General features: G+C 42.8%; 1 protein-coding gene across 8 annotated transcripts in view; it reads right to left on the bottom strand.

The window, feature by feature from the left end:
* Positions 1 to 17,705, bottom strand: part of LOC115133973 (suppressor of tumorigenicity 7 protein homolog) — a 96,581-nt gene that overhangs the window by 33,988 nt on the left and 44,888 nt on the right. Inside the window, exon 1 of one of the 8 annotated variants that reach the window (XM_065022374.1) lies at positions 4,331 to 4,463. The exons of 3 other annotated variants lie outside the window; for them this stretch is intronic. In XM_065022374.1, coding sequence (XP_064878446.1) covers positions 4,331 to 4,337 — 7 coding nt within the window. In that variant the 5' untranslated portion in view covers positions 4,338 to 4,463. Of the gene's footprint in view, positions 1 to 1,860; positions 2,047 to 4,330; positions 4,464 to 17,705 lie in introns of those variants that run through there. 4 more of the 8 variants (XM_065022372.1, XM_065022376.1, XM_029667442.2 and 1 more) reach the window with 4 other exon arrangements.

The raw sequence follows: 17,705 nt of genomic DNA, 5'->3' as shown, positions 1-17,705 counted from the left end.
TTTCACTTTTGTTTTGAATGTTCTTAATTGGAAAATGCAAAAATAAAATACAAAACCCCCCACAAAAAAACCATAGGATACACTTACCCTAACTAACACTGATAACCTTACCCTAACTAACACTGATAACCTTACCCTAACTAACACTGATAACCTTACCCTAACTAACACTGATAACCTTACCCTAACTAACACTGATAACCTTACCCTAACTAACACTGATAACATTACCCTAACTAACACTGATAACCTTACCCTAACTAACACTGATAACCTTACCCTAACTAACACTGATAACCTTACCCTAACTAACACTGATAACCTTACCCTAACTAACACTGATAACCTTACCCTAACTAACACTGATAACCTTACCCTAACTAACACTGATAACCTTACCCTAACTAACACTGATAACACTTAACCCCTAACTAACACTGATAACCTTACCCTAACTAACACTGATAACACTTACCCTAACTAACACTGATAACCTTACCCTAACTAACACTGATAACCTTACCCTAACTAACACTGATAACCTTACCCTAACTAACACTGATAACCTTACCCTAACTAACACTGATAACCTTACCCTAACTAACACTGATAACCTTACCCTAACTAACACTGATAACCTTACCCTAACTAACACTGATAACCTTACCCTAACTAACACTGATAACCTTACCCTAACTAACACTGATAACCTTACCCTAACTAACACTGATAACCTTACCCTAACTAACACTGATAACCTTACCCTAACTAACACTGATAACCTTACCCTAACTAACACTGATAACCTTACCTAACTAACACTGATAACCTTACCCTAACTAACACTGATAACCTTACCCTAACTAACACTGATAACCTTACCCTAACTAACACTGATAACCTTACCTAACTAACACTGATAACCTTACCCTAACTAACACTGATAACCTTACCTAACTAACACTGATAACCTTACCCTAACTAACACTGATAACCTTACCCTAACTAACACTGATAACCTTACCCTAACTAACACTGATAACCTTACCCTAACTAACACTGATAACCTTACCCTAACTAACACTGATACACTTACCCTAACTAACACTGATAACCTTACCCTAACTAACACTGATAACCTTACCTAACTAACACTGATAACCTTACCCTAACTAACACTGATAACCTTACCCTAACTAACACTGATAACCTTACCCTAACTAACACTGATACACTTACCCTAACTAACACTGATAACCTTACCCTAACTAACACTGATAACCTTACCCTAACTAACACTGATAACCTTACCCTAACTAACACTGATAACCTTACCCTAACTAACACTGATAACCTTACCCTAACTAACACTGATAACCTTACCCTAACTAACACTGATAACCTTACCCTAACTAACACTGATACACTTACCCTAACTAACACTGATAACCATCTAGATGTCACCATTATACATGCACATACATTTTAGTCAAAAGGTACGGCATGAACGGCAACAACACCGGGACACAGTGCCCTTCGTTCCCGCTTGACAAGCAATGCTGTCTGGCAAAGGCATGGGAAGTAGCTGCATAGTATCAGAGTGACAGTCACAGTAAGCACACGCATACGACGCATGACACAAGAGTACACCAGTCATCAGTACTTTAAAACTGAAAATGTACAATTATTTGGGTAAAACTAACAGTGAAATACGACTAACTTCTCCATCTTAAAAACAGAAGTCCAAACTCTGGCAATACGGAAGCTCACAGTTACGTGGTAAGAAACAGAAGATAAAATAAGAAAACGAAACACAGCTCAATCCAAAATGTCTAACCTATAGCAGAGCACTTGACTCACCCACTTCATTCCACATGCCCATCACTTTCCCTTTGACACCCACTTGTCTACACTCCGGGTCTACACATTGAGCTGCAGCTATCCTCTTCTCAGCTAAAGCCCTATGCAGAACACCCACAACACTACAACTAGATCATCTCATAATGAGGTGGATAGGGCTGCTGTTATCTGTTCGTAGGTTCGGCCTCAATGTGGGATTGTGGGTAATGTAGTATACAAGGATGTGGTGGTAAAAGAGGACAAACCCCACTCAACTGCATCCCTGGTAGTGTGGTGTAGCTGTAACAGTTTTAAGCCCTTCTCCTGGGCAGAAAAACCTGTTAACATTCAATCATGTTAACACCACCTAAATGTTCAATTTCCCTTCCGTTGGTTTCAATTGGGCCTAGTTTCAGAGTGGGGGGTGCAAACAGCATTAGGGCCGGCGGCTCATTAGGCTATTTGTAGGAGAAATACTTGTACAGTTATAGTGGGGATAACAGGATGCTATTGGATGCTGCTCCAGAAGGAAGCCGGGTGTTCCTTCTTAGGGAGACGCCAGTTATAGAGCGATCGGCTGGGACAAAGACCCCACTCAGACAGCCCTCCACTCAACCAGATACACACGCCCATCCTCTACCACAGTAGCAGCTGGGCCCCTATGCCTATTCACCCTTCTGGAGTGGGTCTCCTTTCCTACTGAGAGGGGGCATTATGGAGGAACCACAGCCCCACAGACCTGACATAGACCACACTATGGGAGAGGCCTGTAGTGTGGCATATAGGCCTATGTAAAATGTGGTGTTTACTCTACGTTGCTAGAATGTCAATGTTGCAGAACCGGATGCAGAGTCAAGTCTGTCTGGCACCTTTAAACATCATAATAGCACAGAGGAAATGAAAAGGTGTGATAAATAAACCTGAACCTGGATGCTCTGTTGAGTTGCATTATGACACTGCAATATCAATACTATAAGGGCTTCACTCGTACTAGTTTAACTGTTGTAAGAGATTGAGAACATTGTAACATCAGTGTAAATATGAGGTAGCATAAATTGGTAATTCATTAAGGCTCAGCTGACCCACCATCGGTGATACCATGTCTACAGAAAATGTAAACTGGCTTGATAATCAAGACAGCGATTCTAGCAGGGGAAAAACTAAATGTCATTGCAGACCAATAGATACAGTATGTGCCCTTCAGTAAGGACACCCAGGTGACTGCTGATAATGATAATAGAAACCGTTCTGTTCAGAATGATAAATCACACACACAGTCAGAAACTACTAGAGCTCTGTGTGGAGTCCATTTGCTATATTCTCCGATTAGAATGTCCCCCTCTGTGTCACTGTGGTTTGGCTAGTAATGCCCAAATGTTTGGGGTTGCAGAGGCGATTAGCATCCACATCTGTCTCGGCTCGTATGGATGCTCCACGGCCGCCGCAGCACGGCCCATTTTGTGTTTTAACTACCTATGTGACCTTTTGGGAACACAGGAAGTGGGCTGGGTATCATCTCACCTGTTATGGCAGCCAGGGGAAGGTGAAACACTCGCATGGGTGATGAAGGGTTATGGCCCAATTTAAATGAAATGGTCTGGATAAAATGACTATCCAAAAGCTGGTGGTTGTATTCATTAGGCACAAAAATGGAATAAAACCGATTGAAACAGGGAGGGATTACCTGGCCAATAAACACTCATTTTTGTTGTCTGTTGCAAAACGTTTTGCTAAAGTGTTCACTAACGAATATAACCCTGGATTGAGATCCGTCACTGAGATCCCCACCCACACACGTACTGTATGTTTAATATGGCTCAACCTTATACCAGATAGGGAGCCCTTTGAGTCTTCTTCATTTACCTACTGACACACATTCAGGTTTATTGATAAGACAATGGAGTAGCCTGGTGTTTCTCAGCAACAATGACCAAGAACAGAAACAGGTCTCTATTCCCTACAGGCCTTGGTCCAAAACACTGCATTATATAGGATAGGGAATATAGTGCCATTGGGGACACAGGACAGGCCTATCTGCCAGGGACACTGGTATTCTAAACTAGCTCTATGGTCCTTATGTACACACAAGCTAGTAGATAACTTCAATGTATGAACACACACACACACACACACACACACACACACACACACACACACACACACACACACACACACACACACGGGCACGGGCACAGAGACAAAACAAACACACAAGTGTAAACAAACACACAGTACAGGTTAATGTTTATATGAACAGCCCCTCGGCTCACCCACACACGAGCAAACTGTTGAGTTCAGGAATAGAGACGAACAGTAGTTTCACTCTATGTAGCAACTGTACACTACACTATCAAAAATGTCATGAACCTAGCCTAGCCTAATAGATAACCCAACAGAATAGAGCTCACCATCTCACCCCAAGCTGTGTAAAGAGAAGCTGATACACATTACGTAGGCTACAACACAGACTCTAGTATAGACTATAACTCACCTTCCATTTCTCTGTGACATCCGCTGTGATGATAGCCAGAGAAACCCACCACAGGAAAATCAAACCACACACAAAGAGCACACAGTGAGTCAAGGCAATAAAACCCAGTCTAAGAGCACACACACACAATGTGCTTGGGGGGGCCCCTCAATGCCCTCAGTCCAGCTTCTGTGTACGTGATAGGCAGCTGCTTTTGAGTGACAGCTGGCCAGGCCAATCATAATGCATGACTAGTCTGCCCTCTCTAGTGACACCGTAGAATCAGGAGGGGGTCTGTAAACCAGCGGCTCAACCAATCAAAAGCTCCCATTTTAATGTGGGGGTGGGCTGCTCTTTCACCTTCGCATGAAAAGGTAACCATGACAACCCCTCTCAACGACCCTACACGAGACTAGAAGACGTTAGAAGACGTAGCTAGAGAGAGAGAGAGAAAAAGAGTGTGAATTGAAATAGTCTACTCCATTAATGCCATGTCTCAAACAGCTCGGAGATGGGATGTTGTCTTTCCGGACTTAATAAAAGACCGGAGTGGTTGAAACATGGTCAATGAACCACGTAGGAGAATAGAATGCAGTGGGTGTAGTTTCACTCTTCATTTATTTAATTAATAAACAAATCCAGCACCTGCTCTGTAATATTTTTCTGTTGCCTTTCTTCCAATAGAGCCTAATAAGAACCTGACAACTGCCAGAGAGCCCAATGTAATTAAATGTCTGATGTGATTGGTCTAAATCATACAGTGGTAGAGTTGTGAAGGAACATGACGAGGAATGTTATGCTTTTGTAAAGAAGATCCCTCTGAACCAACTACAATAAGGGCTCTCTGCTCTGAGCTTGTCTCGACTTCTTCTCAACAAAATCAACATGCCTTGAAGAGAGATGCTTGAACAACATCAATGAGTTGAATGCATTTGCATTTCAAAACACAAAGCGGAACATCTAATACATTGGTGTCCTTGAAAGCTCGCTCACTATCACCAACCTAGCAGTCAACATGAAGAGGGCTCAAGTTGTTTGACTCTTCAAACAGTGGTTCTCGTTCCATACTTCATCCACATATCATGGAGGCCACACTTAGTCAGACTGACTTACTGACTGAGGCTCCTGAGGATAAGGGGAACTGCTATAGCTCTGAGGGTGGCTTTGATAGAATCACACCATCAGCTGAAGCCTGAGGGACCACAGCTTACTGAAGCCTGAGGGACCAGAGCTTACTGGAGTCATTTCCACTGAATAAGAGCGCAACTGGTAAATCCACCTGTTCTGGCAAACTGGCTTTGGATCATTAGAAAATGTACCAGTGTGAGTGCAAACATTATCAAAGTGTGCCTCAATTAAGCAGCAACGTGCTTTACTGTAAAAGGTTATTGAAAAGACACTGGTCAGTGACAGGTAAACTTGATCTGGATTGTTTATTACAACAGTAAACACCGTCCAACAAAGCTCTATCTGAATAGGCAGTTAACCCACTGTTCCTAGACCAGTTAACCCACTGTTCCTAGACCAGTTAACCCACTGTTCCTAGACCAGTTAACCCACTGTTCCTAGACCAGTTAACCCACTGTTCCTAGACCAGTTAACCCACTGTTCCTAGACCAGTTAACCCACTGTTCCTAGACCAGTTAACCCACTGTTCCTAGGCCAGTTAACCCACTGTTCCTAGACCAGTTAACCCACTGTTCCTAGACCAGTTAACCCACTGTTCCTAGACCAGTTAACCCACTGTTCCTAGACCAGTTAACCCACTGTTCCTAGACCAGTTAACCCACTGTTCCTAGACCAGTTAACCCACTGTTCCTAGGCCAGTTAACCCACTGTTCCTAGACCAGTTAACCCACTGTTCCTAGACCAGTTAACCCACTGTTCCTAGGCCAGTTAACCCACTGTTCCTAGACCAGTTAACCCACTGTTCCTAGGCCAGTTAACCCACTGTTCCTAGGCCATCATTGAAAATAAGAATTTGTTCTTAACTGACTTGCCTAGTTAAATAAAGGTTTAAAAAAAAAAAAGTTTTTTTGTTTGTTTTTTAAATCTCAGCAGTACCTTGAAAAACCATCTAGGCCATTTGTGAATAAATAACAAACACCTTAATGTAAAATAAAACCTTTTTTATTTTATTTTTTATTTTACTTCCCTCAGGTTCTAGTTACCAAGTAAGCTTCTCACTAAAACAAAAATAGCAGTAGTGGGCAGATACCACAGAAACCCGACCCTGAGCCATCCGTTTCTACTGCTCATAGGGCAGGCCGGGTAACCACGGTAACAGAAAGTGACAGCTGGTTGCCGTCAAAGTTATATACGCCGTTATCAAACTTCCAAAACAAAAAGAGCTGATCGTGGACTTCAGGAAACAGCAGAGGGAGCACCCCCCTATCCACATCGAAGGGACAGCAGTGGAGAAGGTGGAAAGTTAAGTTCCTTGGCGTACACATCACAGACAAACTGAAATGGTCCACCCACACATACAGTGTGGTGAAGGCGCAATAGTACCTCTTCAACCTCCGGAGGCTGAAGAAATTTGGCCTGTCACCCAAAACCCTGAGAAACTTTTACAGCTGCACAACCGAGAGCATTCTGTCGAGCTGTATCACAGCCTGCCCTCAACCGCAAGGCTCTCCAGAAGGTAGCGAGGTCTGCACAATGCATCACCAGGGGCAAACTACCTGCCCTCCAGGACACCTACACCACCCGATGTCACAGGAAGGCCAAAAAGATCATCAAGGACATCAACCACCCGAGCCACTGCCTGTTCACCCCGCTAGGTCAGTGCAGGTGCATCAAAGCTGGGACCGAAAGAATGAAAAACAGCTTCTATCTCAAGGCCATCAGACTGCTAAACAACAATCACTAACTCAGAGAGGCTGCTGCCTACATTGAGACCCAATCACTGGCCACTTTAATAAATGGATCACTAGTCACTTTATACAATACCACTTTAATAAAGGTTTACATATCTTACATTACTCATATCATATGTATATACTGTATTTTAAACCATCTATTGCAACTTGGCTATACCGCTCGGCCATCGCTCATCCATATACTTAGATGTACATATTCTCATTCACCCCTTTAGATCTGTGTATTATGTAGTTGATAGGGAATTGTTAGATTACTTGTTAGATATTACTGCACTGTCGGAACTAGAAGCACAAGCATTTCGCTACACTCGCAATAACATCTGCTAACCATGTGTTTTTGACAAACATTTGATTTGATGCTGTAAATACTACTCCTAAAGCTATGCTGCCGAGGCTCAAAGACATAGAATAGACCCATGCGTGGGCTACAGCTGTTTGGACAACAGGCGTCATCAAATGTCCACAAGTGGTGGAAGTCCCCCACTTCAGTTCTGACTTGCACTTCTTATTGGTAAGTGAAGCATCTACAGGCTAAATGTGAAACATGTCAACAGAAGAATGTAATTGACACTACACTGCTAGAGGAGATTGACACACTACACTGCTAGAGGAGATTGACACACTACACTGCTAGAGGAGATTGACACACTACACTGCTAGAGGAGATTGACACTGCTAGAGGAGATTGACACACTACACTGCTAGAAGAGATTGACACACTACACTGCTAGAAGAGATTGACACACTACACTGCTAGAGGAGATTGACACTGCTAGAGGAGATTGACACACTACACTGCGAGAAGAGATTGACACACTACACTGCGAGAAGAGATTGACACACTACACTGCGAGAAGAGATTGACACACTACACTGCTAGAAGAGATTGACACACTACACTGCGAGAAGAGATTGACACACTACACTGCGAGAAGAGATTGACACACTACACTGCTAGAAGAGATTGACACACTACACTGCGAGAAGAGATTGACACACTACACTGCGAGAAGAGATTGACACACTACACTGCGAGAAGAGATTGACACACTACACTGCTAGAAGAGATTGACACACTACACTGCGAGAAGAGATTGACACACTACACTGCTAGAAGAGATTGACACACTACACTGCGAGAAGAGATTGACACACTACACTGCGAGAAGAGATTGACACACTACACTGCGAGAAGAGATTGAAACACTACACTGCTAGAAGAGATTGAAACACTACACTGCTAGAAGAGATTGAAACACTACACTGCTAGAAGAGATTGACACACTACACTGCGAGAAGAGATTTTTACACTTTTTCCTCCAAACATAACGATGGTCATTATGCCAAACAGTTGTATTTTTGTTTCATCAGACCAGAGGACATTTCTCCAAAAAGTACAATCTTTGTCCCCCATGTGCAGTTGCAAACCATAGTCTGGCTTTTTTATGGCGGGTTTGGAGCAGTGGCTTCTTCCTTGCTGAGCGCCCTTTCAGGTTATGTCGATATAGGACTCGTTTTACTGTGGATATAGATACTTTTGTATCGGTTTCCTCCAGCATCTTCACAAGGTCCTTTGCTGTTGTTTTGGGATTGATTTGCACTTTTCACACCAAAGTACGTTCATCTCTAAGAGACAGAACACGTCTCCTTCCTGAGCGGTATGACGGCTGCGTGGTCCCATGGTGCTTATACTTGCGTACTATTGCTTGTACAGATGAACGTGGTACCGTCAGGCGTGGTACCTTGTGGAAGTCTACAATTGTTTTTTCTGAAGTCTTGGCTGATTTCTTTTGATTTTCCCATGATGTCAAGCAGAGGCACTGAGTTTGAAGGTAGGCCTTGAAATACATCCACAAGTACACCTCCAATTGACTCAAATGATGTCAATTAACCTTTTAGAAGCTTCTAAAGCCATGACATTTTCGGGAATTTTCCAAGCTGTTTAAAGACACAGTCAACTTAGTGTATGTAAACTTCTGACCCACTGGAATTGTGATACAGTGAATTATAAGTGAAATAATCTGTCTGTAAACAATTGTTTGAAAAATGACTTGTGTCACGCACAAAGTAGATGTCCTGACCGACTTGCCAAAACTATAGTTTGTTAGCAAGAAATTTGTGGAGTGGTTGAAAAACAAGTTTCAATGACTCCAACCTAAGTGTATGAAAACCTCCGAATTCAACTGTATGTTGTCAGTGATAGGCGTATTATATTCTCAGTTCAATAAGTATTGTTCATATGTGGTCATCTCACTGTGCACTCCAGCCAGGTACATTGTATAGGCTAGGCCTACATATGAGCATCAATCTTATAATGGGAGTATATTGTACTGTGCAAATATGCAAAGGCTTTTCCATTGCGATGTCGCCAAAGACCCATCCGCTTGCCCTGGCCCGCTAGCTTTCTGAACGCCATCGTCTCCCACTCGCCTAGCGTAGTACTGACTACCGAACGGCTCCCTGATACACCTATTGCTGCTCATTGGACCTTATGATCACTCGGCTACACAGCTGATGCCTGCTGGACTATTCAGTAACGTGGTACCTCTTTTTGTTTATCTGTCGGCCCCAGCCTTGAACTCAGGTCCTGTGCATACCTAAATAACTCTCTCTGCCCATTCATCGCCATTTACCCATTGTTGTCTTAGCTCTCCCGATCAACACCCATGATTGCTTTATGCCTCTCTCTAATGTCAATATGCCTTGTCTACTGCTGCCTCAGTTAGTACTTTGTTTTATTTCACTGAAGAGCCCCCGGTCCCACACAACATGCCTTAGAGAGCTCTTTTGTCCCACCCCCCACACATGCGGAGACCTCACCTAGCTTAACTGGTGCCTCCAGAGAATTTCTCTCATCGTCACTCAACGCCTAGGTTTACCTCCACTATACACACATCTAACCATACCCTTGTCTGTACATTATGCCCTGAAACTATTCTACCACGCCCAGAATTCTGCTCCTTTTATTCTCTATTCCCAACGCACTAGACAACCAATCAAGTCAATTTGAAAAAGCTAGCCTTTGCTTTTTTGGGACACTAAAGTCCATGGAGAATAAGAGCATCTCCTCCCAGCTGCCCACTGCACTGAGGCTAGGAAACATTGTCACCACCGATAAATCTACGATAATCGAGAATTTCAATAAGCATTTTCTACGGCTTGCCATGCTTTCCACCTGGCTACCCATACCCAGGCCAACCGCTCTGGACCCCTACAAATCAGCTGGGCGAGACAATCTGGACCTTCTCTCCCTAAAATGATCCGCCAAAATTGTTGCAACACCTATTACTAGCCTGTTCAACCTCTTTCGTATCTTCTGAGATCAAAGATTGGAAAGCTCCCGCGGTCATCCCCCTCTTCAAAAGGGGGAGACAATCTAGACCCAAACTGCTACAGACCCATATCTATCCTGCCATGCCTTTCTAAAGTCTTCGAAAGCCAAGTTAACAAATAGATCACCGACCATTTTGAATCCCACCGTACCTTCTCCACTATGCAATTTGGTTTCCGAGCTGGTCATGGGTGCACCTCAGCCACACTCAAGGTCCTAAACAATATCATAACCGCCATTGATAAAAGACAGTACTGTGCAGCAGTCTTCATCGACCTGGCCAAGGCTTTCGACTCTGTCAATCACCGCATTCTTATCGGCAGACTCAATAGCCTTGGTTTCTCAAATTACTCCCTCGCCTGGTTCACCAACTACTTCTCAGATAGAGTTCAGTGTGTCATATCGGAGGGCCTGTTATCCGGAACTCTGGCAGTCTCTATGGGGTGTCACAGGGTTCAATTCTCAGGCCAACTCTTTTCTCTGTATATATCAATGATGTCGCTCTTGCTGCTGGTGATTCTCTGATCCACCTCTACACAGACGACATCATTCTGTATACTTCTGGCCCTTCTTTGGACACTTAACCTCTCTAGGGTATGTGGGACGCTAGGGTATGTGAGAACATAGCCCAGCAGACAAATCATTACAAACAGTAATCAGCCAAGTAGAAGAGTTACACAAGTCAGAAAGAGATAAAATTAATCACTTACCTTTGATGATCTTCATATGGTTACACTCAGAAGACATTCATTTAGTCAATAAATGTTCTTTTTGTTCGATAAAGTCTCTCTTTATATCCGAAAACCTCCGTTTTGTATGCACGTTTTCTTCAGTAATCCACAGGCTCAAACGCAGTCACAAAAGGCAGACAAAAAAATCCAAATTGTATCTGTAAAGTTCATAGAAACATGTCAAACGATGTTTATATTCAATCCTCAGGTTGTTTTTAGCCTAAGTAATCTATAATATTTCTTCCGGACAATAACGTCGTCAATATAAAAAGGTAAACAAGAAAGGCACTCTCTCGGTCATGCGCATGAAAAAGTTCTGTGACACTGCAGGGTCCACTCATTCAGGCTGCTCTTACTCCCTCATTTTTCAGAATACAAGCCTGAAACAATTTATAAAGACTGTTGACATCTAGTGGAAGGCATAGGAACTGCAATTTGAGTCCTAAGTCGATGGATACTGTAGAAAACTACAACAACAACAAAAAATCCTGATTCCTGAATGGATTTTTCTCTGGTGTTCACCTGCCAAATCAGGTCTGTTATACTCACAGACATTATTTTAACAGTTTTGGAAACTTTAGAGTGTTTTCTATCCACATCTACTAAATTATATGCATATCCTATCTTCTGGGCCTGAGTAGAAGGTAATTTAATTTGGGCACGCTTTTCATCCAAAATTCCAAATGCTGCCCCCTACCCTAGAGAAGTTAACAAACCTCCAAACAAGCTTCAATGCCATACAACACTCCTTCCGTGGCCTCCAACTGCTCTTAAATGCTAGTAAAACTAAATGCATGCTCTTCAATCGATCACTGCCAGCACCCGCCCGCCCGACTACTGATTACTTAGAATATGTGGACAACTACAAATACCTAGGTGTCTGGTTAAACTGTAAACTCTCCTTCCAGCCTCACATTAAGCATCTCCAATCCAAAATAAAATCTAGAATAGGCCTCCTATTTCACAACAAAGCCTCATTCACTCATGCTGCTAAACATATCCTTGTAAAACTGGCAATTCAACGGCTCAGACACGATAAGTATGTGGCAGGGTCTACAGTCAATCACGGACTATAAAAGGACAAGCAGCCCTGTCGCGGACCAGATGTCTTGCTCCCAGACAGACTAAACAACTTCTTTGCTCGCTTTGAGGACAACACAGTGCCACTGACACCGCCCGCTACCAAAACTTGCGGGCTCTCCTTCACTGCAGCCGACGTGAGCAAAATATTTAAACGTGTCAACCCTCCCAAGGCTGCCGGCCCAGACGGCATCCCCAGCCGCGTCCTCAGAGCATGCGCAGAAAAGCTGGCTGGTGTATTTACGGACATATTCAATCAATCCCTATCCCAGTCTGCGGATTCCCACATGCTTCAAGAGGGCCACCATTGTTCCTGTTCCCAAGAAAGCTAAGGCACTGAGCTAAATGACTACTGCTACTATGGCCAATACCAAAGAGCTGTCAAAGGACACCAGAAACAAAATTGTAGACCTGCACCAGGCTGGGAAGACTGAATCTGCAATAGGTAAGCAGCTTGGTTTGAAGAAATCAACTGTGGGAGCAATTATTAGGAAATGGAAGACATACAAGACCACTGATAATCTCCCTCGATCTGGGGCTCCACGCAAGATCTCACCCCGTGGGGTCAAAATGATCACAAGAACAGTCAGCAAAAATCCCAGAACCACATGGGGGGACCTAGTGAATGACCTGCAGAGAGCTGGGACCAAAGTAACAAAGCCTACCATCAGTAACACACTACGCCGCCAGGGACTCAAATCCTGCAGTGCCAGACGTGTCCCCCTGCTTAAGCCAGTACATGTCCAGGCCCGTCTGAAGTTTGCTAGAGAGCATTTGGATGATCCAGAAGAAGATTGGGAGAATGTCATATGGTCAGATGAAACCAAAATATAACTTTTTGGTAAAAACCCAACTCGTCATGTTTGGAGGACAAAGAATGCTGAGTTGCATCCAAAGAACACCATACCTACTGTGAAGCATGGGGGTGGAAACATCATGCTTTGGGGATGTTTTTCTGCAAAGGGACCAGGATGACGGATCCGTGTAAAGGAAAGAATGAATGGGGCCATGTATTGTGAGATTTTGAGTGAAAACCTCCTTCCATCAGCAAGGGCATTGAAGATGAAACGTGGCTGGGTCTTTCCGCATGACAATGATCCCAAACACACCGCCCGGGCAACGAAGGAGTGGCTTCGTAAGAAGCCTTTCAAGGTCCTGGAGTGGCCTAGCCAGTCTCCAGATCTCAACCCCATAGAAAATCTTTGGAGGGACTTAAAAGTCTGTTGCCCAGTAACAGTCCCAAAACATCACTGCTCTAGAGGAGATCTGCATGGAGGAATATGCAAAAATACCAGCAACAATGTGTGAAAACCTTGTGAAGACTTACAGAAAACGTTTGACCTCTGTCATTTCCAACAAAGGGTATATAACAAAGTATTGAGATAAACTTTTGTTATTGACCAAATATTTATTTTCCACCATAATTTGCAAATAAATTCATAAAAACTCCTACAATGACTTAAATGTAAATGTAAATGTACAATGTGATTTCCTGGATTTTTCCCCCTCATTTTGTCTGTCATAGTTGAAGTGTACCTATGATGAAAATTACAGGCCTCGCTCATCTTTTTAAGTCGGAGAACTTGCCCAATTGGTGGCTGACTAAATACTTTTTTGCCCCACTGTAGATATTTCTATTGTGTTATTGACTGTACGTTTGTTTATCCCATGTTTAACTCTGTGTTGTTGTTTTTGTCGCACTGCTTTGCTTTATCTCGACCAGGTCGCAGTTGTAAATGAGAACTTGTTCTCAACTGGCCTACCTGGTTAAATAAAAAAAATAAACAAACACTACCCGTAGTCATGTTAGCATTCGAATATATTGCCTCGTTATTGTATGACTTTTAATTTATTTTTTACTTTACTAAATATTTTCATATCTCTTTCTTGAACTGCATTGTTGGTTAAGGGCTTGCAAATAAGCATTTCACTGTAAGGTCTACACCGGTTGTATTCGGCGCATATGACAAATACAATTAGATTTGAATATCATATGGTTAGCAGTTTTCATGCCAAAGCTGGATACTGAAGCAGAGATGAATCAACCAATTACACATTCTGTCTTTATCTACAGGTCACATCCACCGCTAAAGGCTGGAACACACGAATAGCGCTCGCAGCAGAGAGTACTTGCGAACAGAGTACTAACCGCGAGAAAATATCAGCCATCACAAATGTCAACAATAAGATTAGTTTTCTTGGTCTATAAAGTATCTCAGTTGAGTGGTTCAGTCTTATATGGTGGCAAAAGACTAAAAGGTGACCTAGCACAGTAAAATGGTGGCATGAACTCGGTGTCAGACTCACACTACATCCTGTCAGAACCAACACAAAGCACCTTCAGCCTTCTTTGCTGCTCTGCTATGTACATCCACCAGTTCTAAGAGTATTTCTCCTAGTAACCTCTGCATACAGTGCAGGGCAAAAGGCCATCGGAATGAAACCAGGTAAGAGGATGGGAGGTCAAAACCCAAACCTAATACATTTCTAGTTTTAATGTCACATGCTCAAATACAGTGAAATGCCTTTCTTACAAGCTCTAAACCCAACAATGCAGTAATCAATATCAATGTAGTAAAATAACATAAAGTAGAACAAAAACACGAGAAATAAAAATAGGAAAAGTAAGAAGCTACAGTGCCTTGCGAAAGTATTCGGCCCCCTTGAACTTTGCGACCTTTTGCCACATTTCAGGCTTCAAACATAAAGATATAAAACTGTATTTTTTTGTGAAGAATCAACAACAAGTGGGACACAATCATGAAGTGGAACGACATTTATTGGATATTTCAAACTTTTTTAACAAATCAAAAACTGAAAAATTGGGCGTGCAAAATTAATCAGCCCCCTTAAGTTAATACTTTGTAGCGCCACCTTTTGCTGCGATTACAGCTGTAAGTCGCTTGGGGTATGTCTCTATCAGTTTTGCACATCGAGAGACTGAACTTTTTCCCATTCCTCCTTGCAAAACAGCTCGAGCTCAGTGAGGTTGGATGGAGAGCATTTGTGAACAGCAGTTTTCAGTTCTTTCCACAGATTCTCGATTGGATTCAGGTCTGGACTTTGACTTGGCCATTCTAACACCTGGATATGTTTATTTTTGAACCATTCCATTGTAGATTTTGCTTTATGTTTTGGATCATTGTCTTGTTGGAAGACAAATCTCCGTCCCAGTCTCAGGTCTTTTGCAGACTCCATCAGGTTTTCTTCCAGAGTGGTCCTGTATTTGGCTCCATCCATCTTCCCATCAATTTTAACCATCTTCCCTGTCCCTGCTGAAGAAAAGCAGGCCCAAACCATGATGCTGCCACCACCATGTTTGACAGTGGGGATGGTGTGTTCAGGGTGATGAGCAGTGTTGTTTTTACGCCAAACATAACGTTTTGCATTGTTGCCAAAAAGTTCAATTTTGGTTTCATCTGACCAGAGCACCTTCTTCCACATGTTTGGTGTGTCTCCCAGGTGGCTTGTGGCAAACTTTAAACGACACTTTTTATGGATATCTTTAAGAAATGGCTTTCTTCTTGCCACTCTTCCATAAAGGCCAGATTTGTGCAATATACGACTGATTGTTGTCCTATGGACAGAGTCTCCCACCTCAGCTGTAGATCTCTGCAGTTCATCCAGAGTGATCATGGGCCTCTTGGCTGCATCTCTGATCAGTCTTCTCCTTGTATGAGCTGAAAGTTTAGAGGGACGGCCAGGTCTTGGTAGATTTGCAGTGGTCTGATACTCCTTCCATTTCAATATTATCGCTTGCACAGTGCTCCTTGGGATGTTTAAAGCTTGGGAAATCTTGTTGTATCCAAATCCGGCTTTAAACTTTTTCACAACAGTATCTCGGACCTGCCTGGTGTGTTCCTTGTTCTTCATGATGCTCTCTGCGCTTTTAACGGACCTCTGAGACTATCACAGTGCAGGTGCATTTATACGGAGACTTGATTACACACAGGTGGATTGTATTTATCATCATTAGTCATTTAGGTCAACATTGGATCATTCAGAGATCCTCACTGAACTTCTGGAGAGAGTTTGCTGCACTGTAAGTAAAGGGGCTGAATAATTTTGCACGCCCAATTTTTCAGTTTTTGATTTGTTAAAAAAGTTTGAAATATCCAATAAATGTCGTTCCACTTCATGATTGTGTCCCACTTGTTGTTGATTCTTCACAAAAAAATACAGTTTTATATCTTTATGTTTGAAGCCTGAAATGTGGCAAAAGGTCGCAAAGTTCAAGGGGGCCAAATACTTTCGCAAGGCACTGTATATACAGGGTCAGTTCCAATACCATATTTACAATGTGCAGGTATACTGGAGGTAGATATGTAGAGGGGTAAGGTGACTAGGCATCAGGCTATATGATAAACAGAGCAGCAGCGTAATGATGATTGTATGCGAGTGTGTGCGCACGTGTAGAGTCAGTGTAAATGTGTGTGCATGTTAAACGTGTGTTGGAGTGTCAGTGTGATTAAGTATGTAGAGTCCTGTGAGTATGCATAGAGAGTGCAGAAATATAAATACAATTTAAGAGTCAGCTCAGGTAGTCCATGTAGCCATTCTGTTAGCTACCCAACTGTCAGGTCAATGACCTCCTCCCTGACCCTTTTGTGTTTGTGTGTGTATGTATGTTGGTGGGAGATGGGTGATGCAGGGGAAGGGAGGGGTTAGCCACAAATAGAACAATGAGACAGATATTTCACCAGATGAATAAATGTGAAGCATCCGCTTGGCGTTTCCAAGCCCAGTGGCCGGCAGTGGGAGAAGATGGAAAGAGACGGATTTTGGCCGACATTCTGCAAATGTTCTCACCAATGAAACATTTAATCTCAACACAGTTTACTGTTCCCAAGACTAGAATATGTTACAAACAGAGTGGATAAAGTTTTGTAGATTTTACCCTTTGCCAAAGTTTTTAAAAATTGCATTGTTTAGGAGTGCAAAAGCAAATTGAATTATTGCATACGCGCATTTCAGAGTAGGCTTTCCCTAACAGAAATATGCAAATGTATTGCCAGAACAGGCCAATAGGATCACGCTAGCTCATGCTTGGCTCTGCCCACCTCCTTGCTTGTTCTGCCCACTATGACTCATTTGTTCCCATTTGAAACGACGGGCTGTGGTCCATCTTTGGGATACCTGTCCTAACATGAGCTCTGTAAGTGTGGAGGTAACGTGGACTTAAATGTCTGGAGGGGATACGTTGTTTCTGGTTACACTGACTGGGGTCGAATACACCTGTTTACAGGCTAAGCACTGTATTTTGTTGTGACTGAGTGTGTGGTATGTTGTGTCTGCTGTGTAAGTCTAGTTGTTTGTGTCTGCAATGCTGTGCATGTAGTCTGTTGGAGCTAGTTTTTCAAGTCTGTACGGAG

Source organism: Oncorhynchus nerka, linkage group LG9a, assembly GCF_034236695.1.
Source record: "Oncorhynchus nerka isolate Pitt River linkage group LG9a, Oner_Uvic_2.0, whole genome shotgun sequence".
In the NCBI taxonomy this organism is placed as follows: domain Eukaryota; kingdom Metazoa; phylum Chordata; class Actinopteri; order Salmoniformes; family Salmonidae; genus Oncorhynchus; species Oncorhynchus nerka.
This window is presented reverse-complemented; position numbering and strand designations above follow the sequence as displayed.